Source organism: Mus musculus, assembly GCF_000001635.26.
Source record: "Mus musculus strain C57BL/6J chromosome X unlocalized genomic contig, GRCm38.p6 C57BL/6J MMCHRX_RANDOM_CTG2".
Taxonomy (NCBI): Eukaryota; Metazoa; Chordata; class Mammalia; order Rodentia; family Muridae; genus Mus; species Mus musculus.
This window is the reverse complement of record NT_165789.2, coordinates 212712-235307: the sequence shown is the minus strand read 5'-3', so window position 1 is coordinate 235307 and position 22596 is coordinate 212712. Positions and strand designations below refer to the sequence as shown.

Sequence of the window (22596 nt, the reverse complement as noted above, 5' to 3'; positions counted from 1 at the left end):
GGGAACAAAACACCCTTGGAAGGAGTTACAGAGACAAAGTGGGGAGCTGAGATAAAAGGATGGACCATGTAGACACTACCATATCCGGGGATCCATCCCATAATCAGCTTCCAAATGCTGACACCATTGCATACACTAGCAAGATTATGCTGAAAGGACCCTGATATAGCTGTCTCTTGTCAGAGTATGCCTGGGCCTAGCAAGCATAGAAGTGGATGCTCACAGTCGGCTATTGGATGGATCACATGGCCCCCAATGAAGGAGCTAGAGAAAGTACCAAAGAAGCTAAAGGGATCTGCAACACTATAGGTGGAACAACATTATGAACTAACCAGTACCCCGGAGCTCTTGACTCTAGCTGCATATGTATCAAAAGATGGCCTAGTCGGCCATCACTGGAAAGAGAGGCCCATTGGACACGCAAACTTTATATGCCCCAGTACAGGGGAACGCCAGGGCCAAAAAGGGGGAGTGGGTGGGTAGGGGAGTGGGGGTGGGTGGGTATGGGGGACTTTTGGTATAGCATTGGAAATGTAAATGAGCTAAATACCTAATAAAAAATTAAAAAAATAAATAAATAAAATGGCTAATAAATTTCTTTAAATAATAAAAAAAAAAAAGAAGTTAGACCCCAGAGAACCAAATAGCCCTATCAAAAAATGTGGTACAGCACTAAGCAGAGAATTTAGAACAGAGGAAACACAAATGGCTGAGACGCACTTAAAGAAATGTTCAAAGTCCTTAGTGATCAGGGAAATGCAAATCAAAATGACCCTGAGATTCCATTTTACACCAATCAGAATGGCTAAAATCAAAAACTCGGGTGACAGCACATGTTGGAGAGGATGTGAAGAAAGAGGAACACTCCTCCATTGTTGGTGGTATTGAAAACTGGTACAACCACTGTTGAAACCAATCTGGAAGTTCCTCAGACAATTAGAAATTGATCTACCTGAAGACCCAGTTATACCACTCTTGGGCATATACTGAAAAGATACCTCACCATACCACAGGGGCACATGATCCACTATGCTTGTAGCAGCTTTATCAGTGATAGCCAGAAGCTGGAAACAACCCAGATGTCCCCAAAGGAAGAATGGATACAGAAAATGTGGTTCATTTACACAATGGAATACTACTCAGCTATTAGGAACAAGGACATCCTGAGTTTTCCAGGCAAAGGGATAGAACTAGAAAATGTCATCCCGAGTGAGGGAACTCAGACCCAAAAGGATATGCATGGTATGTACTCACTAATAAGTGGATATTAGCCCAAAGTACAGAATACCTAGGATACAATCCATAGAATTCGAGAAGGTTAACAAGTTCCAGGGCCCAAGTGAGGATATTTCAATCCCACTTGGGAGGGAGAAGAAAGCAGTCATGGGAGGCAGAAAGAGGAATAAATGTGGGTTTGAGAGGCAAGGTGGAGGGGGAAAGAAAAATATGATCACGTTTGGGGGGGGCTGGAGAGAAGCCCTCAGGGCCAGGAGAATGAATGGAAATATGCAACCTCACAGAGTAGGAGGTGGGGGGTACCCTCTAGAATATCTCTGAGACCTGGGTGGGGTGAGAGACCCTCAGACTCAAAAGGAGGGACCTTAGATGAAATGCCTATCAGTGGAGAGAGGGAACTTGTAGAGACCACCTCCAGTGGAAAGACAGGGCATCAAGTGGAGGGATGGGGTTGCCATCACACAGTCATAAAATCTGACCCAGAATTGGTCCTGTCTAAAAGAACTCCAGGGACAAAAAATGGAGATGAGCTTGAGGGAAAGGAGATCCAGTGACCAGCACAACTTGGGATACATCTCAAGGGGAATCGCCAAGGCCTGACCTATTACTGATGCTATGGGGTGCTTACAGACACGAGCCTAGCTAGCATGGCTATCCTCTGAGAGGCCTGACAAGCAGCTGACTGAGACAGATGTACATATATATTTACATCCAACCAACCCAACTGAAATCTGGGACCCTTGTGGATAAATTAGGAAAAGGCTGGAAGAAGCTGAGGGTGACTCCATAGGAAGACCAGCAGTTTCAACTATCCTGGACCCCTAAGATTGTTCGGACACTGAGCCAACAACCAGGAAGCATACACCAGCTGATATGAGGCCCTCAACACATATACAGCAGAGGAATACCTGTTTTGGCCTCAGTGAGAGAAACCAAGCCTAACCCTCTAGACACTTGAGGCCCCAGGGATTAGGGATGCCTGGCATGGAGGCAGGTTGTGGGGCAGGGAAATCCTCTTAGAGACAGTGAGTGGGTGGGGGGAGGAGGAATGGGATGAGGAACTGTGAGAGGATGGACTGGGAGGGGAGGTAATGACTGGACTGTAAAAAGATAAAAGTCATTAAAAACTGGGAAAAAAGGAAAAAATTACCTTCTGGTAGGTTAAATCATATACAAAGAAAAATTTAAATCTCTATAGACAGAAGGTATAGAAGAAACTAGAAAATGGAAAGACCTCCAATGTTCATGAATTGATAGACTCATTATGAAAATGACTATTCTACTAAAATCAATTTATAGATTACATACAATTTCAATAAAAGTCCCACAACTTTCCTTATAGAAAAAAAATCCTAAAATTCATGTGGAACCACAAAAGATTCCAGTTCGTTAAAGCATTCCTGAGCAAAAAGAACAATGCTAGAGGGATTACCATCCCAGATCCCAGATGCCCCCTCTTGCCACATGATACACACATGCATGACATATAGACCAATGGAAAAAATAGAAGACTCCAACATATGTAACTATAGCCATCTGCTATTTGAAAAAGAGGCAAAAAATACACTGCAGAAAAAAAAAAACAACATCTTCAACAAAATGGTGCTAGAAAAACTATCCACTGTAGAAGAATGACATTAGACCCATTTCTATAACTCTGCACAAAAGCTAACTCCAAGTAGATTAAAGATCCCAGTATGAAACCTGAAACACTGAAACTGCTAGAAGAAAATATAGGCAGGACCTATATGATACAGGTGTGGGAAGGACTTTCTGAAGAAGACTTCACCTGTCCAGGAATTAAGGCGAACAATTGACAAGTGGGACCTCATAAAACTAAAATAATTCTGTACAACCAGAGAAATAATTAATCAAAGGGGAATACCACAGAATGAGTTAGAATTTTTGCAAGCTATATATCTGATAGAGGATTAATATTCAGAATATTGAAAGAACTGAAGAAGACAAGAAAACAAAGATCCTAAGTAAAAATAATGGGCTATGGATCTGAACAGAGAGGGTTTTATTTTTCAGGGTTGTATTTGTACACACACACACACACATGCACATGCACACACACACACACAAACACACACGTACGTAATAGCAATAATCAAAGAAAAAGAAGTCATCAATTTAAGAATAAGGGCTGAGAAAGGCACAGGAGGGAGAACACCTCTGAGTGCTTGGAGGGAGAAAGGGGAAACGGAAAAGTGATGCAATTCTATTTTAATTATAATGTACTAAAAACTAAATGATAAAAAACTTTAAAACAACAATAAAAATAATGCTTTCAGTCAAGAAGTATAAAAACCCACTGCACCTAGCTTGAACTTATAAGGACTAAGTAAAAAAAAGATAGCAGAACTCAACCTTTCCTTAAAGGGTAGGGGAAGCTGCTGGGTTCCATGTACGGCAGGCATACTTCTGTGTTTTCTTTCTCCAGACTAAGGTGGAAGCCCTCTGCTTTATGCAGTCTCACCACTTCTTTTCAATACTCTTAGTTTCTGTTTTCTGAGCCTTGTTTCATTTATTGAAAATAGATTTTTTCATATAATATATCCTGATTATAAGTTTCCCACCCCATATGCTTCCCAGATTCTCCCTACCACCCCTTGCATCCAGACCTACTTCCTTTCTGTCTCTCATTAGAAAACAAACAACTTCTAAGGGATGATGATGATAATGATGTTATGAAGTGAAGACTAACACATCAAAACAGGACAAAACAGAAAGAAGGAGAAGAGCCCTAGAAAAGACACAAGAAATTGATATAGTCAGAAGGGCCTTGTGGAAATCCAAAAGCATCCTGCTTCCCTATGGAAATAAGTGGGGGTCCACCCAACCAGTCCCCTTCCAGTCTGGTCTGCTTGGAACACAGTCAGCAGAGATGCCTGTTAGAGGTCCCAAGAATTACCAGCTTAGAATAGTCATCCACCAATCGCTTGCCAATGATGTCCACCTGAGACACAACCAGTAGAATCTGGTTCCTTGACCTTCATTGTCTGGCCCAACGCCCCCTGACTTCCAGAGAAGTCATGATGCCATCACGATCATCCAGCCAATACCAGGGAAAACCAGATACCTAAAGTACAGCATAAGAACACAACCTACAACAGCTAGGACAATATGGCACCACCAGAGCCCAGCAATCCTGCTACAGCTAGTCCTGAATATTCTAACAAAACTGAAGCACAAGAAGAACTTAACTCCAATCTTTTAAAAGATAATAGAGGAATTTAAAGAGGAAATGAATACATCCCTCAAAAGAAATAAAGAAAATGCAATTCAATGAGGTATAGGCATTAAAAGATGCTCCAACATGGTACTAAGGACACATGCTCCACTATGTTCGTAGCAGAAGAGGAACGGATACAGAAAATGTGGTAAATTTACAAAATGAAGTACTACGCAGATATTAAAAACAATGTATTTATGAAAATCCTACACAAATGGATGTATATGGAGGATATCAACCTGAGTGAGGTAACCCAATCACAAAAGAAAAAACATGATATGGACTCACTGATATGTGGATATTAGCCAAGAAGCTCAGGAACCTTTTTAGAAGGGGGAACAAAATACACATGGAAGAAGTTACAAAGGCAAAATTCGGAGCTGAGACAGAAGGAATGACCATACAGAGACTGCCTCAGTTGAGGGACATATGTGTTCTTTCCAGCTTCTGGCTATTATAAGACTCCTGTGAACATAGTGGAGCATGTGTCCTTATTACATGCTGGAGCGTATTCTAGATATATGCCCAGGAGTGGTATTGCTAGATCTTCTGGAAAAATTATGTCCACTTTTCTAAGGAACCGCCAGACTGACTTCCATAGTGGTTGTACCAGCTTACAGTCCCACCAACAATGGAGGAGTGTTCCTCTTTCTTCAAATCCTTGCCAGTATTTGCTGTCACCTGACGTTTGATCTTAGCCATTATGGCTGGTGTGAGATGGACTCTCAGAGTTGTTTTGACTTGCATTTCCCTGATGATTAGGGATGTTGAACTTTTTTTAGGTGCTTCTCAGCCATTCAGTATTCTTCAGTTGAGAATTCTTTGTTTAGCTCTGTACCGCATTTTTTAATAGGGTTGTTTAGTTTTCTGGAGTCCAACTTCTTGAGTTCTTCATATATATTAGATATTAGTCCCCAATCAGATTTAGGATTGGTAAAAATTCTTGCCCAATCTGTTGGTGGCCTTTTTGTCTTATTGTCAGTGTCTTTTGCCTTACAAAAGCTTTGCAATTTTATGAGGTTGCAATTGTCAATTCTTGATCTTACAACACAAGCCATTGGTGTTCTTTTCAGGAATTGTTCTCCTGTGCCCATATTTTTGAGACACTTCACCACTTTCTCCTCTACAAGTTTAGGTGTTTCTGGTTTTATATGGAGTTCTTTGATCTGCTTAGACTTCAGCTTTGTACAAGGAGATAAGAATGGATCAATTCACATTCTTCTACATTTTCTACTGGCTAACCACCAGTAGAGAAAGCCCCATTTGTTGAAGATGCTGTCTTCTTTCCACTGGATGGTTTTAGCTCCTTTGTCAAAGATTAAGTGACAATAGATGTGTGTTTTCATTTCTGGATCTTCAATTCTGTTCCATTGATCTACCTGTCTGTCATTGTACCAGTTCCATGCAGTTTTAATCACAATTGCTCTGTAGAACAGCTTGAGGTCGGGAATTGTGATTTCATCAGAGGTTCCTTTATTGTTAAGAATAGTTTTTGCTATCCTAGGATTTTTATTATTCCAGATGAATTTGCAAATTGCCCTTTCTAATTTGTTGAAGAATTGAGTTGGAATTTTGATGGGGATTGCATTGAATCTGTAGATTGCTTTTGGCAAGATAGCCATTTTTACTATATTGATCCTGCCAATCCATGAGCATGGGAGATCTTTCCATCTTCTGAGACCTTCTTTGATTTCTTTCTTCAGAGACTTGAAGTTCTTATCATACAGATCTTTCACTTGCTTAGTTAGAGTCAAACCAAGGTATTTTATATTATTTGTGACTATTGCGAAAGGTGTTGTTTCCCTAGTTTCTTTCTCAGCCTGTTTATCCTTTGGTTATGGAGAGGCCATTGATTTGTTTTAGTTAATTTTATATCCAGTTACTTCACTGAAGCTATTTATCAGGTGGAATTTTTAGGATCACTTATATACACTATCATATCATCTGCAAATAGTGATATTTTGACTTCTTCCTTTCCAATTTGTATCCCCTTGATCTCCTTTTGCTGTCGAATTGCTCTGTCTAGGACTTCAAGTACTATATTGAATAGGTAGGGAGAAAGTTGATGGATTTCAGTATATTAAACCATCCCTACATCCCTGAGATGAAGACTAATTGGTCATGATGACTGATCATTTTAATGTGCTCTTGGATTCAGTTTGCAAGGATTTTATTGGAGTATTTTTGCATCGATATTCATAAGGGAAATTGGTCTGAAGTTCTCTTTCTTTGTTGGGTCTTTGTATGTTGTAGGTATCAGAGTAATTGTGGCTTCATAGAATGAACTGGGAAGAGTACCGTCTGTTTCTATTTTGTGGAATAATTTGAGGAGAACTGGAATTAGGTCTTCTTTGAAGGCCTGATAGAACCCATTATACCCATCACATCCTGGATATTTTTTGGTTGGGAGACTATTAATGACTGCTTCTATTTCTTTAGGGGAAATGGGACTGTTTAAGTCATTAATCTGATCCTGAAATAACTTTGATACCAGGTATCTGTCTAGGAAGGTTTCATCCAGGTTTTCCAGTTTTGTTGAATATAGACTTTTGTAGTAGGATCTGATGATATTTAGGATTTCCTCAGGTTCTGTTGTTATGTCTCGAATTTCACTTCTGATTTTGTTAATTAGCATACTGTGCATGTGCCCTCTAGTTAGTCTGGCTAAGGATTTATCTATCTTGTTGATTTTCTCAAAGAGCCAGCTCCTGGTTTGGTTGATTCTTTGTATAGTTCTTCTTGTTTTCACTTGGTTGATTTTAGCCCTAAGGTTGATTATTTCCTGCCATCTACTCCTCTTGGGTGAATTTGCTTCCTTTTGTTCTATAGCTTTTGGGTGTGCTGTCAGGCTGCTAGTGTATGCTCTTTCTAGTTTCTTTTTGGAGGCACTCAGAGCTATGAGTTTTCCTCTTAGGAATGCTTTCATTGTATCCCATAAGTTTGGGTGTGTTCTGGCTTCATTTTCATTAAACTCTAAAAAGTATTTTATGTCTTTCTTTATTTCCTCCTTAACCAAGAAATCATTGAGTGGGTGTTGTTCAGCTTCCACATGAATGTTGGCTTTCTATTATTTATGTTGTTATTGAAGATCAGCCTTAGTCCTTGATGATCTGATAGGATGCATGGGATAGTTTCAATATTTTAGTATCTTTTGAGGCCTGTTTTCTGAGGATTATATGGTCAATTTGGGATAATGTAACATGAGTTGCTCAGAAGGTATATCCTTTTGTTTTCGGATAAAATGTTCTGTAGATATCGGTTAAGTCCATTTGTTTCATAACTTCTGTTAGTGTCCATGTGTCTCTGTTTAGTTTCTATTTCGAGGTTCTGTCCAATGATGAGAGTGGGGTGTTAAAGTCTCCCACTATTATTGTATGATGTGCAATGTGTGTTTTGAGCTTTACTAAAGTTTCCTTAATGAATGTGGATGCCCTTGCATTTGGAGCATAAATATTCAGAATTGAGATTTCATCTTGGGAGATTTTAACTTTGATGAGTATGAAGTGCCCCTCCTTGTCTTTTTTGATAACTTTGAGTTGGATGTCGATTTCATTCGTTATTAGAATGGTTACTCTAGCTTGTTTCTTCAGATCGTTTGCTTGGAAAATTGTTTTCCAGCATTTTACTCTAAGGTAGTGTCTGTCTTTGTCCCTGAGGTGGGTTTCCTGTAATCAGCAAAATGTTGGATCCTGTTTTATTAGATAGTCTGTTAGTCTATGTCTTTTTATTTGGGGAATTGAGTCCATTAATATTGAGAGATATTAAAGAAAAGTAATTGTTACTTCTTGTTAATTTTGTTGTTAGAGTTGGGACTGTTCTTGTAGCTGGCTTCTTTTAGGTTTGTTGAAGGATTGCTTTCTTGCTTTTTCTAGGGCATCATTTTCCTTCTTGTGTTGGAGTTTTCCCTTTATTACCCTTTGAAGGGCTGGTTTTGTGGAAAGATATTGTGTGAATTTGGTTTTGTCATGGAATACCTTGGTTTCTCCATCTATGGTAATTGAGAGTTTTGCTGGGTATAGTAGCCTAGGCTGGCATTTGTGTCCTTTTAGGGTCTGTATAACATCTGTCCAGGATCGTCTAGGCTTCCATGGTCTGTGGTGAGAAGTCTGGTGTAAGTCTAATAGATTTGCCTTTATATGTTACTTGACCTTTTTCCCTTACTGCTTTTAATATTCTGTCTTTAATTAATGCATTTGTTGTTCTGATTATTATGTGTCGAGAGGAATTTCTTTTATAGTCCAGTCTATTTGGAGTTCTGTAGTCTTCTAGTATGTTCATGTGCATCTCTTTCTTTAGGTTGGGGAAGTTTTCTTCTATAATTTCGTTGAAGATATTTCCTGGCCCTTTAAGTTTAAAATCTTCATTCTCATCTATACTTATCCTTAGGTCTGGTCTTCTCATTGTGTCCAGGATTTCCTGGATGTTTTGTGTTAGGATCTTTTTGCATTTTGCATTTTTTTCTTGTTGTGTCCACATTCTCTATGGAATCTTCTGCACCTGAGATTCTCTTTTCCATCCCTTTTATTCTTTTGCTGATGCTCGCATCTGTGGTTTCAGACTTCTTTCCTAGGATTTATATCAGAGTTCTCTCCCTTTGGGTTTCCTTTATTGTTTCTACTTCCATTTTTAGATCTTGGGTGGTTTTGTTCAATTCCATCAGCTATTTGTTTGTGTTTTCCTGTAATTCTTTAAGGGCTTTTTGTGTTTCCTCTTTAAGGATTTCTACCTGTTTAGCAGTGTTTTCCTGTACTTCTTTAAGGAATTCTACCTGATTAGCAGCAATCTCCTGTATTTCTTTAAGTGAGTTATTAAAATCTTCTACCAGTGTCATGAGATATTATTTTAAATCCCAGTCTTGCTTTTCAGGTGTGTTATGGTATCCAGGACTTGCTGTTGTGGGTCAACTGGGTTCTGATGATGCTGAGTGGTCTTGGTTTCTGTTAGTAAGATTCTTATGTTTGCCTTTAGCTATCTGGTAATCTCTGGTGTTGGATGCTCTAGCTGTCTCTGGCTGGAGCTTGTTCCTCCTGTGATTCTATTAGCCTCTGTTAGCAGTCCTGGGAGTCCAACTTTCTCTTGAGTCCCAGTGTTCAGAACAGTCTCTGTAGGCAAGCTCTCCTCTTGCAGGGAAGGTGCTCAGAAGTTTAGAGCTCTGATCCTCCTCCTGAGTCCTAAGGTTAGAGCCCTCCCTGGAGGCAGACTCTTCTTTGGAGAGGAGGTGCCCAGGGGTCTATGTCTCAGTTCTGCCTCATGGCTGAGGATAAAGGCCTGAAGGGACCCTGTCCAAGAAGCTCTGTTGCTTCTGCCACTCTCCTGTGTAGACTGGTCTCAGTAATCCCAAGACCCTGGGTGTGCTAGGGCCTGCTGAGTTAGTGCCCAAGATGGTACAAGGCTGGAGCCACGAGAAGGTATCCCAGCTGTTGGTCAGGTGGGTTTCCTTTATCCCTGTTCCTGCTGGCACAAGACACTCCGAGTTTTTTGGAACAGATATTGCATTCCACTCATCACTGATCTCAAGATCTTGGGTGTGATAGAGTGCCTGTGGCATGGAGAGTCCTCTGGGGACTTTGGGACCCTCCGCCAAGTTCATGCCCAAGATGGTGCTGGACTCAGATTTCCATATACTGAACCAACCTTACATCCCTGGGATGAAGCATACTTGATCATGATGGATGATGATTTTGATGTGGTTTTGGACTCGGTTTGCAAGGATTTTATTGAGTATTTTTGCAATGATATTCATAAGGAAAATTGGTCTGAAGTCCTCTTTCTTTGTTGGGTCACTGTGTGGTTTAGGTATCAGAGTAATTGTGGCTTCATAGAATGAATTGGGTAGAGTACCTTCTGTTTCTATTTTGTAGGATAGTTTGAGGAGAATTAGAATTAGGTCTTTTTTGAAGGTCTGATAGAAATCTGCTCTAAACCCATCTGGGTTTTTTTGGTTGGGATGTTATTAATGAATGTTTCTATTTCTTTATGGGATATGGGAAGGTTTAGATCGTTAATCTCATCCTGATTTAACCTTGTTACCTGGTATCTGTCTAGAAAATTGTCCATTTCATCCAAGTTTTCAGTTTTTGTTGACTATAGCCTTTTGTAGTAGTTTCTGATGATTTTTTTGGATTTCCTCTGATTCTGTTGATGTGTTTCCCTTTTTGTTTCTGATTTTGTTAATTAGGTTACTGTCCCTGTGTTCTTTAGTTAGTCTGGATAAGGGTTTATCTATCTTGTTGATTTTCTCAAAGAACCAGCTCCTGGTTTGGTTGATTCTTTGTATAGTTCTTTTTGTTTCCACATGGTTGATTTCAGCCCTGAGTTTGAATATTTCCTGCTGTATACTTCTCTTGGGTGAATTTGTTTCCTTTTGTTCTAGAGCTGTTAGGTGTACTGTCAAGCTGCTAGTGTATGCTCGCTCCAGCTGCTTTTTGGAGGTAATCAGTTATGAGTTTTCCTCTTAACATGGCTTCCATTCTGTCCCATAAGTTTGGGTATGTTGTGGCTTCATTTTCTTTAAATTCTGAAAAGTCTTTAATCTCTTTCTTTATTTCTTCCTTGAACAAGTTATCATTTAGTAGAGTGTTGTTCAGCTTCCACGTGTATGTGAGTTTTCAATTATTTATGTTGTTATTAAAGATCAGCCTTAGTCCATGGTGATTTGATAGGATGCATGGGATTATTGTAATATTTTTGTATCTGCTGAGGCCTGTTTGGTGACACATTATATTGTCAGTATTTGAGAAGGTACCATGAGGTACTGAGAAGAAGGCATATCCTTTTTTTTAAGATGAAAAATTTTCTATTGATAATCTGTTAAATCTATTTGTTTCATAACTTCTGTCAGTTTCTATGTGTCTCTGTTTAGTTTCTGTTTCCAGGATCTGTCCATTGATGAGAGTGGAATGTTCAAATCCCCCACTATTATTGTGAGAGGTGCAAAGTGTGCTTAGAGATTTAGTGAAGTTTCTCTAATGAATGTGGATGCCCTTGCATTAGGAGCATAGATGTTCAGAATTGAGAGTTCATCTTGGTAAACTTTACCTTTGATAAGTAAAAAGTGTCCCTCCTAAACTTTTTTGATAACTTTGGGTTGGAAGTCAATTTTATTCGATATTAGAATGGCTATTCCAGCTTGTTTCTTGGGACCATTTGCTTGGAAAATTGTTTTCCAGCATTTTACTCTAAGGTAGTGTCTGTCTTTGTCCCTGAGGTGGGCTTCCTGTATCCAGCAAAAAGTTGCGAACTGTTTATGTAACCAATCTGAGAGTCTATGTCTTTTTATTGGGAAATTGAGTCCATTGATATTAAGAGATATTAAGGAAAAGTCATTGTTGCTTCCTGTTATTTTTGTTTTTAGAGTTAGAATTCTGTTCATGTGGCTCTCTTCTTTAGGTTTGTTGAAGGATTACTTTCTTGCTTTTTCTAGGGTGTAGTTTCCCTCGTTGTATTGAAGTTTTCCCTTTATTGTCCTTTGAAGGGCTGAATTCGTGGAAAGATATTTTGTAAATTTGGTTTTTGTCATGGAATACTTTAGGTTCTCCATCTATGGTAATTGAAAGTTTTTCTGGGTATAGTAGCCTGAGCTGGCATTTGTGTTCTCTTAGGTTCTGCATGACATCTGCCCAGGATCTTCTGGCTTTCATAGCCTCTGTGGAGAAGTCAGGTGTAATTCTGATAGGTCTTCCTTTATATGTTACTTGACCATTTTCCTTTCCTGCTTTTAATATTCTTTCATTGTTTTGTGGGTTTGTTGTTTTGATTATTATGTGTCGGGAGGAATTTGCTTTCTGGTCCAAACTATTTGGAGTTCTGTTGGCTTCTTGTATGTTCATGGGCATCTCTTTCTTTAGGTATGGGAAGTTTTCTTCTATAATTTTGTTAAACATATTTACCTGCCCTTTAAGTAGGAAATCTTCCTTCTTGTCTATACCTATTATTCTTAGGTTTGGTCTTCTCATTGTGTCCTGGATTTATTCTAATAAAAATCATTTTATTGCCTATACGCATTTTATAATATGTTACACTAAATATACACAATAAAGTTTATTTTAAGAAGAAACATTTATTCAAGAAAAATCTATTGAACTTTAGGTAGTAAAAGTAGGAACATGTGGTTTTAAACATTCCTTATTCCTACTCTAGCTCTATTTTCAGCATTTCTATATGGGTAAACAAACCAAGAAAACCAGCAGCTATGCTGTCAAAGTGAACTAACTTGATTTGTAGAAAAGTTCAGAGAAGTGAATCCCCTGGGATTTGTGGAGGCAAGCAAGACACTAAACAAATATACAGAAATATAACAAGGTGATCCAAAGAATGAGGTAGTTAGTTTTGAAAAGCTCCAACATGTATTTTGTGTCTGGAAAGATGCACACTTATGCTAGGATGTGTGTACACTAAAAAGAGATAGATAATTGCAAGGGTTTTCTACTTGTCCATGGAAAATGAAGAATCATGCAGGCATAAGTAAGACATGATTTTAAAAAAATTGTAAAAACCATGTAGTAAAAACCATTGTAGAATCATAAACAGTATGGATATTTAATGTGACCCAATTCACACATATATCTATTAGCAAAGGGTATAAATATTGATGATTTAAGGTTTTTAAGAAAGACCTTTGAATAATAGTTGGGATGTTCTATAAGCTATTCTAAGGATTCTCAATCTCAGAATTATAATACATAAACTGAAACAGCTGGGTTCCTTCTGATTGCTTGTTTTTACTATATCTTGCAACTTCACTTAATATATATCTGTATTTGTGGTAGAATTCTCATGGTTTTCTACATGCAAAATTATACCTTCACTTCCCTTTCTTACCTAATTACCCTGGTTAGAATTTCTATTCTTATACTCAATTGAAATAGCAACTGTGACCTTTCTGTCTTGATTGTGATCTTACAGGAAAGATTTCAACTTAAGACCACCAAATAACCAAAGCAATCTTGTCGAGAAAGAACAAAGGTAGAGATGTCATACTACCTAGTTTCAAAAGCTATTAAAAAGCTATATCAATCAACATGACATATAACTACTATAAAAATAGATACATTGACCAGTAGAACAGAGAGCCATTGTTCTAATGTATACATGAAAATCCATCAAGATAGATCATATTTTGAACCAAAAAACAAAGCTCAAAAAGGTTAAAGGAATCTAAAAGCAGAATGTTTTCTCAGTATAATAAAATATGCTAGAAATAAATAACAAAAAAATATAAGTCCCATGTACGTAAATTAAGTTATATATGATTTTACAGTTATAAGTAAAATAAATGTTTTGAACTAAATAGAAATGAGTGTACAGTTTACAAAAAAAATAGAAAGCATTAAATTAGTGGTTAAAAGGAAATATATTGCAATAGATGCATACATTAGAAAAGAATGTCTAAAATTAATAGCCTGTGGTATAATATTAAGAAATAAAACAAATAAGGGCAAATTAAACTTAAGGAATGTGTCATTAAAAATAGGCCAATACAGGGGCTGGAGATATGGCTCAGCAGTTAAGAGCAGTGACTGCTCTTCCAAAGGTCCTGAGTTCAATTTATAGCAACCATATGGTGGCTCACAACCATCTGTAATGGGCCCAAATATCCTCTTCTGGTGTGTCTGAAAAGAGTGACAGTGTACTCATATACATAAAAAATAAATAAATATTTTTTTTAAAAAATAGGCCAAAATAAATTGGAGATGGGGAGCAAGAAAAATGAATGGACCCAAAAATGATTTCCTTAAAAAGAAAAAAATTAAGAAAGTTGTTAAAACTTTAGCCATGTTCAAGATAAAAGAGGAAAGAAACAAATTACTAATATAAAGAAAATTAACTGTGCTATCTTCCCTGCTTGCTGAGTCCTCTGGAGGAAGCCATGATGCCCTGAATAGCCTGCTGTCCCAGGGGGACCTCTATTCTCCCACCCACTCTCATCCCACCTTCATAAGACCTGTTGAGTCTGAACCATACAGGTAAGCTACTCTTCCTCCACCCATCTTTCCTGCATGCTGAATCCTATAGGCACCCAAAGCTTCTCTCAACAGCCTGCTAGCCCAGGTGGACATCCATTCTCCTACCACCTCTCTGCCCACCATCATTGAACCTGTGGCTCCTGAACACAGACCTGCAGATCTGGAATCATACAGCCCAAGGATACCTAGCAGAGGCGTGCCACACAAGAACCATCAAGGTTAACTTCCCTTCCAATACCAACTTCAACAAGAACATCCAGAAATCAAAACCATTCAGATGGCTAAAGGCCCTCAAAACAACACTATCAACAAAAGCCAGGGCAATATAACACCTTCCAGAGCACAGCTTCCAGAGCCTACTACAATAAATCCTGGCTATCCTAACACAACTGAAAAATAAGAAATGACCTTAAAACCAATATTATAAAAATAATAGAGGGCTTTAAAGAGGAAATTAATAAATTCCCTAAAGGCATATAGGAAAATAAAATTGAACAGGTGAAGGAAATAAATACAACTGTGCAAGACCTAAAAGTGGAAATAGAAGCAATAAAGAAAACAGACTGAGGGAATCCTGGAGATGGATAACCTAGGGAAGAAAATAGGAACAACAGATACAAACATCACCATCAGAATAAAGGAGATGAAAGAGAATCTCAGGCATAGAAGATATGATGGAAGAAATTTATACCCAAAAATAAGCCCACATTCATACAGACACTTAAGAAGCAAAATTATGCAATGAAAAAAAAAGAAAGAAAGAAATCATCTTCTACAAATGGTGCTGGTCTAACTAGATATCTACATGTAGAAGAATGAAAATAGATCCATCTTCATTACTCTGCATAAAACTCTGGTCCAACTGGATCAAGGACCTCAATATAAAACTGGATACACTAAATCTCATAGAAGAGAAAGTGAGAGATACCCTTGAATACATTGGTACAGGAGACAATTTCCTGAACAGAACACCAATGGCTCAGGCGCTACAAACAACAATTGGGACCTCATAAAACTGAAAAGCTTCTATAAGCCAAAGAACACTGTCAATAGGACAAAATAATAGTCTACAGATTGAGAAAGGATCTTCACCAACCTTGCATCTGACAAAGGACTAATATCCAAAATTAATAAATAACTAAAGAAGTTAGACACCAACAACCTAAATAACCCAATTTAAAAAATGGGGTACAGAGCTAAACAGAGAATTCCCAAGAGAGGAGTTTCAAATGGCTGAGAAGCACTTGAAGAAATGTTCAAAGTCCTTAGTCATCAGGAAAATGCAACTCAAGACAACTCTGACATTCCATCTTACACACATCAGAATAGCTAAGATCAAAAACTCAAGAGATAGAACATGCTGGTGAGGATGTGGGGCAAGGAGAATACTCCTTCATTGCTCTTGGGAGTGCAAACTTGTACAACCAATTTGGAAATCAATTTGGTGACTTTCTCAGAAAACTTAAAATAGTTCTATCTCAAGACCTAGCTATACCACTCCTGGGCATATACCCAAAAGATGTTCCACCATACTACAAGGACACTTACTCAACTATGTTAACAGTAGCTTTATTGATAATAGCCAGAAACTGGAAACAACTTTGATGTCCCTCAACCGAAGAATGGATAAAGAAAATGTGGTTCATTTACACAGTGGAATACTATTTAGCTATAAAAAAAAGACATCATGAATTTTACAGGTAAATGTATAAAACGTGAGAATATCATCCTGAGTGAGGTAACCCATTCCCAAGAGGACATGCATGGTATGTACTGACTTATGAGTAGATATTAGCCATAAAATAGGACACCTATGCTACACCCCCCACAGACCTAAAGAAGCTAAACAAAGAAAGTAAGCCCAAGTGACGATGCCTGAGTCTCACTTAGAAGGGGGAATAAAATAGTCATAAGAGGCAGATGGGGGGAGAGATCTGGGGGAGGAAGAGGGGGATGGGGGTGGGATTCAGGATCAGGTGTTGGGAGAGATAAGAGGGATGGCTAGATGACCATGAGAATAAGTGGAAATCTTCAACTGATGGGTTGGGGAGGTGGGGGGCTATCTCCTGGACAAGAGAGAGAACTGGAATAAGGGAGGAACCCAATAATCAATGGGGGTATCCTCAGCTGTGACTCACAGCATTGGAGATATGGAACATGAAGAGGCCACCTCCTGTAACAGGTAAAAATCCCAGTCAAGTGAAATAGACACCAACCCACCCACAAAATTTTCAACTCCAAATGTATCTTGTCTACAAGAAATGCAGGCTGTGGGGATGGAGCAGAGACTGAGCGAATGGCCAATGAATAATCAGCTCAACTTGATACCCATCCCATGAGCAAGCACCAATGTCTGACACTATGAATGATACCCTCTTATGTTTACAGACAGGAGTCTAGCATGGCTGTCTTGTAAGAGGCTCCACCCAGCAGCTGACTCAGACAGATGTAAATGCCCATAGCCTAACAGTGGATAGAGCTTGGGGACTCCTATGGAAGAATAGAAGGCAGAATTGCAGGCCCAGGGGAGGATAGGAACTCCATAGGAAGACCAACAGAGTCAATTACCTGGTTCGTTGGAGCTCTCAGAGTCTGAACCACTAGTTAAAGAACACACACAGGCTGGACCTAGGCTTCTCTGCATATATGTAGTGGATGTTCAGCTTGGTCTTCATGTGGATTCCAAACAACTGGAGCTGGGTCTATACCAAAAGCTCTTGCCTGTATGTGGGATATGTTCTTTTTGCTGGGCTGCCTTGTCTGGCCTAAGTGAGAGAGGAAGTACCTAGCCTTGCAGAGACTTGAAGTGCCAGGGTGAAGGGATACCTAGGGGGCCCCCTGCTCAAAGGAGAAGGGGGGATAAGAGGGAAAGGAATGTGGGAGGGGGTGACTGAAAGGGGCAGCAAGTGGGATGTAAAGTGAATAAGCAAAAAAGTAATTTAAAAATACTTTTAAAAATTAACTGCAAAAAAAGAATTAAGAAAATTTTCCCTTTTATATTACCTCTCAAAATAGGAATAAATTTAAACAACAATGTAGCATCTGTGTATTCAAACCTACGAAACGTTGATGAAAAAAATGTGATAAGACAGAATCAATATATCACTGGAGAATCTACAGTCATTGCACATATAATTAAGCTTAGAAATTTATGATTGTCATCCCTATATGGAGAGGCTTACTTCAACACAGTATAGAGGGATATGTGAAGATGGAAGGCAGGATAGAAGTGACACAAGAAAACAAACAAAGAAACAAGCCAAGAAGTGCTGGCAACTAAGAGAGCATTAAGAAGAGTCACCAAAGTAAAGTATACAATTACAAGGACATGCTGCATGTGGCAAAACATGTTTTTCCATAGAGGCATAAGAATAACAAAGGCTGTAGCAAACTCATTCCTTATTCACTATACCTAGGAGGGGCAAGAAAGCAAATTCCAAGAACAAACTGTGTGTTTTTAAAGAAAATGAGGTTATCTTGTATTCTTGGAGTGTACTCATAAGCACTTAGAATTTACACTTTGAAATTCCTCCAGGAGCCTTAGAAATCAATACAAGAGGTAAAGCTATATCTACCCTATACCTTGTAATACGTTCTAAGGGGTCTATATGCTTTAAACACTTTCCTGTGGATTATTGAGGCTTTCTTTTTTTTGGATGATGCTGGGTAAAGAGTTTGGCTGGAGCACTGTAGAGTTATCCCTAAGTTGGGATTTTAATGTTGCCTGGGGTTTTGTCATTCTTGCGATTTCTACAATAGTCTTCGAGATAAATCTCCAGATACTATTGCAACTCTACTGAAAACATGATCAGACTACACAAAATTTTTTTTGTACAGCAAAATGAACATAATTAATGCTCCTGAGATGTACATTTAAATGGTTGATAGGGTATTTTTTGTCATCTATTCTTACCACAATTAAAAAATAATATTTCCTCACACATCTCTTACCCAAATGATCTTCATGTTGGTGCCAAGTACAGTTCACAGACTTGGAAGTTGTATGGCACCAATGGATGGATGATGAAAATAAACTTTTAAAGTTGGACAGATGAAGACCTTGAGCTATGTTTCCTCTCTTCATCAAATTACGGAGCCTGCTTTGTTGGTGCAACAACTTATGGTACCACATCCTAGAAGACAAGAGAGAGTAGAGTAACAATATAACACATTAGGCCATATGAATAATGCTACAATTATAAATATAGTTATAAGTATTGAAAAACAACAGGTTTAATAATCTCAATTAGACAAACCAGATAAAAAGTTTGTTTAAAAAGTTATAAATTAGTTTGTTATATGGGAAGAGAGGGAGAAAGCCATGTGTATCAGACAGGGATCTATAGAGTCACAGAAATTATGAAATGAATATCTTTCTATCTATCTATCTATCTATCTATCTATCTATCTATCTAATTCCTTCTTTCTTGTCTTCATATAGGATTCCAGTTGAAGGTGTGGCCCAGATTAAAGGAGTGCCTTCTGACCTCCAGATCTAGATTGGAGGTGTATCTTCTTTTCTCAAATGTCCAGAGTAGAAGTGGATTCACCTACATCAAATCAAAAAGAATATCTCTCACAGGTGTGCTCTCTACTTCTGGACTGTAGTCCATTCCAGATATAGTCAAGTTCATAACCAAGAATAGTTGTCACATTATGTAACCAAGAGAAGTCAATATGGCTCTTCATGTGAACCTATTTAGTGACCTGACAAATATGTACTAAAGTTACTAAATACAAAAAGCTAATTTTGAGTGGACTTGTGTGTATGCATATGTGCATATTTACATGTTTCTTTGATAATATGGACTGAAATTAATGCTGATGTGGAGACTCAAAAGAATTTAGTGATTTCTGGGGAATATTCTGACATAAAAGGCTATGCAGCGGGTGACTAAAGTTAAATTTATTAAGCTTTTGTGGGTGAGAGCAAAGAGAAGAATGGAGGGCCTCTACTGATATAATTGTGACTTACATTTATTTCCTTCACTGTTTCTCATATTTTACCTTGCTGTAAAGAGGTGCTATGTATGATGAGTCCCATAAATAAAAAATTGGAATATATATATATATATATATATATATATATATATATATATGTTAAATATTGAAAACATACACAAGAAATACAGATGAAGTTAATATGTGATCTCTGAGGAGTTAAATATTTTCTGTCTCTTCAAAAAAAAATCCTAACTCATAGTCTAATGCTCAATATTTACTCAAATATAAACAATATAAAATCTACTTTTAACCAATTGTAAATTCATTCATTCTTATTTTACCCAATAGATATTAATATATTTGTGTATATAATATGATATATATATATATATATATATATATATATATATATATATATATCCTAGGAGACATACATTTAGACATGCTTGAGAGGACATTTCTAGAAAGATTTAATTGAGGAAAAGTACTCATGCTAAACTTGGGCTGAATATCCAGAGTGAATACAAGGGAAAGAAAGAGAAAGCCTGATGGAAATCAGAATTCATTTCTGTCTGCTTGCTTACTCCTGTCAGCAAAGCTGTAGCTGTGTTTGTTGCCAGGCCTTCACTATCAAGATAGGATATATCACCTTAAAGCATTAGCCAAAATAAATCTTTCCTTATAAAAGTTGTTTTGTCAGATAACTAAACCCTAGAAAAATCAAGAAAGTAATCCATCAACAAACCTAAAAGAAGACAGCCTCAAGAACAGAATCCAAACTTTAACAACAAAAATAACAGGAAGCAACAATTACATTTCCTTAATATCTCTTAATATCAATGGACTCAATTCTCAAATAAAAAGGCATAGACTAACAGACTGGCTACACAAACAGGACCCAACATTTTGCTGCTTAAAGGAAACCCACCTCAGAGAAAAAGACAGACACTATCTCAGAGTGAAAGGCTGGAAAAATGTTTTCCAAGGAAATGGTCCAAAAAAACAAGCTAGAATAGCCATTCTAATATCGAATAAAATTGACATCCAACCCAAGTTATCAAAAAAAGCAAAAATCAAAAAAAAAAACAAAAACAAAAACAAAAACAAAAAACCAGGGGGGCACTTCGTACTCATCAAAGGTAAAATCTACCAACATGAACTCTCAAATTTCTGAATATGCTATGCTCCAAATGGAAGGGCAGCCACATTCATTAAAGACACTTTAGTAAAGCTCAAAGCACATATTGCACCTCACACAATAATATTGGGAGATCTCAACACCCCACTTTCACCAATGGACAGATCCTGGAAATAGAAACTAAACAGAGGCACATGGAAACTAACAGAAGTTCTGAAACAAATGGATTTAACAGATATCTACAGACAATTTTATCCTAAAATAAAAGGAAATACCTTCTCTCAGAACCTCATGGTACTCCTCCAAAATTGACCATATAGATCAGTCACAAAACAGGCCTCAAAAGATACAAAAATGTTGAAATTCCTTCCATGCATCCTATCAAATCACCACGGACTAAGGCTGATGTTTAATAACAGCATACATAATAGAAATACAGCATTCACATGGAAAATGAAGAACACTCTACTCAATGATACATTGGACAGGGATGAAATAAAGAAATAAATAAGAAGAAAGAAATTAAAGAAGATCTCAGAAGATGGAAAGATCTCCCATGCTCATGGATCGGCAGGATCAATATAGTAAAAATGGCTATCTTGCCAAAAGCAATCTACAGATTCAATGCAATCCCCATCAAAATTCCAACTCAATTCTTCAACGAATTAGAAAGAGCAATTGGCAGATTCATCTGGAATAACAAAAAAACCTAGGATAGCAAAAACTCTTCTCAAGGATAAAAGAACCTCTGGTGGAATCACCATGCCGGACCTAAAGCTGTACTACAGAGCAATTGTGATAAAAACTGCATGGTATTGGTATAGTGACAGACAAGTAACCAATGGAACAGAATTGAAGACCCAGAAATGAACCCACACACATATGGTCACATGATCTTTGACAAGGGAGCTAAAACCATCCAGTGGAAAAAAGACAGCATTTTCAACAAATGGTGCTGGCACAACTGGCTGTTATCATGTAGAAGATTGTGAATTGATCCATTACTATCTCCTTGTACTAAGGTCAAATCTAAGTGGATTAAGGAACTCCACATAAAACCAGATACACTGAAACTTATAGAGGAGAAAGTAGGGAAAAGCCTCGAAGATATGGGTACAGGGGAAAAATTCCTGAATAGAACAGCAATGGCTTGTGCTGTAAGATCGAGAATCGATAAATGGGACCTCATAAAATTGCAAAGCTTCTGCAAGGCAAAAGACACCGTCAATAAGACAAAAAGACCACCAACAGATTGGGAAAGGATCTTTACCTACCCCAAATCGGACAGGGGACTAATATCCAATATATATAAAGAACTCAAGAAGGTAAACTCCAGACAACCGGCCACCTTCCTGGTGAGAGCACAGGGGTCCGACCGGCCTGAAAGGTTTCTGCCTCAGGCCCCGGCAGGAGCCTTGGCTCCGGGACTCTGCGGAGGGCAGGCTGCATGGGTGAGGGTGTGGAATACAGAGGCCAGCCGTTTCTGAGACAGGCGAGAGCCACAGAGCTTCTAAGGCGGCGCCATCTTCGGCTCCAGACAACCGGCCACCTTCCTGGCCAAAGCAACACAGCTTCTGGGAAAGATCCTGTTTTGGGCCTTCATCTTCAGCCAGGAGGAGGTCCAAACACCAGATAACTGTGCACCTTCCCTGAAAGAGGAGAGCTTGCCTGCAGAGACTGCTCTGACCACTGAAACTCAGAGGAGAGAGCTAGTCTCCCACGTCTGCTAATAGAGGGTAGCAAAATCAACAGAGGAGCAATCTCTAAACAAAGACAACTATAACAACTAACTCCAGAGATTGCCAGATGGTGAAAGGTAAATGTAAGAATCCTACTAACAGAAACCAGGACCACTCACCATCATCAGAACCCAGAACGCCCACTTCGCCCAGTCCAGGGCACACTAACACACCTGAAAAGGTAGACCTGGATTTAAAAGCATATCTCATGATCATGGTAGAGGACATAAAGAAGGAATTTAATAACTCACTTAAAGAAATACAGGAGAACACTGCTAAAGAGTTACAAGTCCTTAAAGAAAAACAGGAAAACACAACCAAACAGGTAGAAGTCCT

General features: G+C 38.3%; 1 protein-coding gene across 2 annotated transcripts in view; it reads right to left on the bottom strand.

Annotated features, from left to right (window-relative positions):
• Window positions 1-22596, bottom strand: part of Tmlhe (trimethyllysine hydroxylase, epsilon) — a 174827-nt gene that overhangs the window by 99124 nt on the left and 53107 nt on the right. For both annotated transcript variants that reach the window (XM_006535854.4, NM_138758.2), the window contains exon 2: window positions 18391-18572. In XM_006535854.4, the coding sequence (XP_006535917.1) occupies window positions 18391-18571 (181 nt within the window). In that variant the 5' untranslated portion in view covers window position 18572. The remainder of the gene's footprint in view (window positions 1-18390; window positions 18573-22596) is intronic.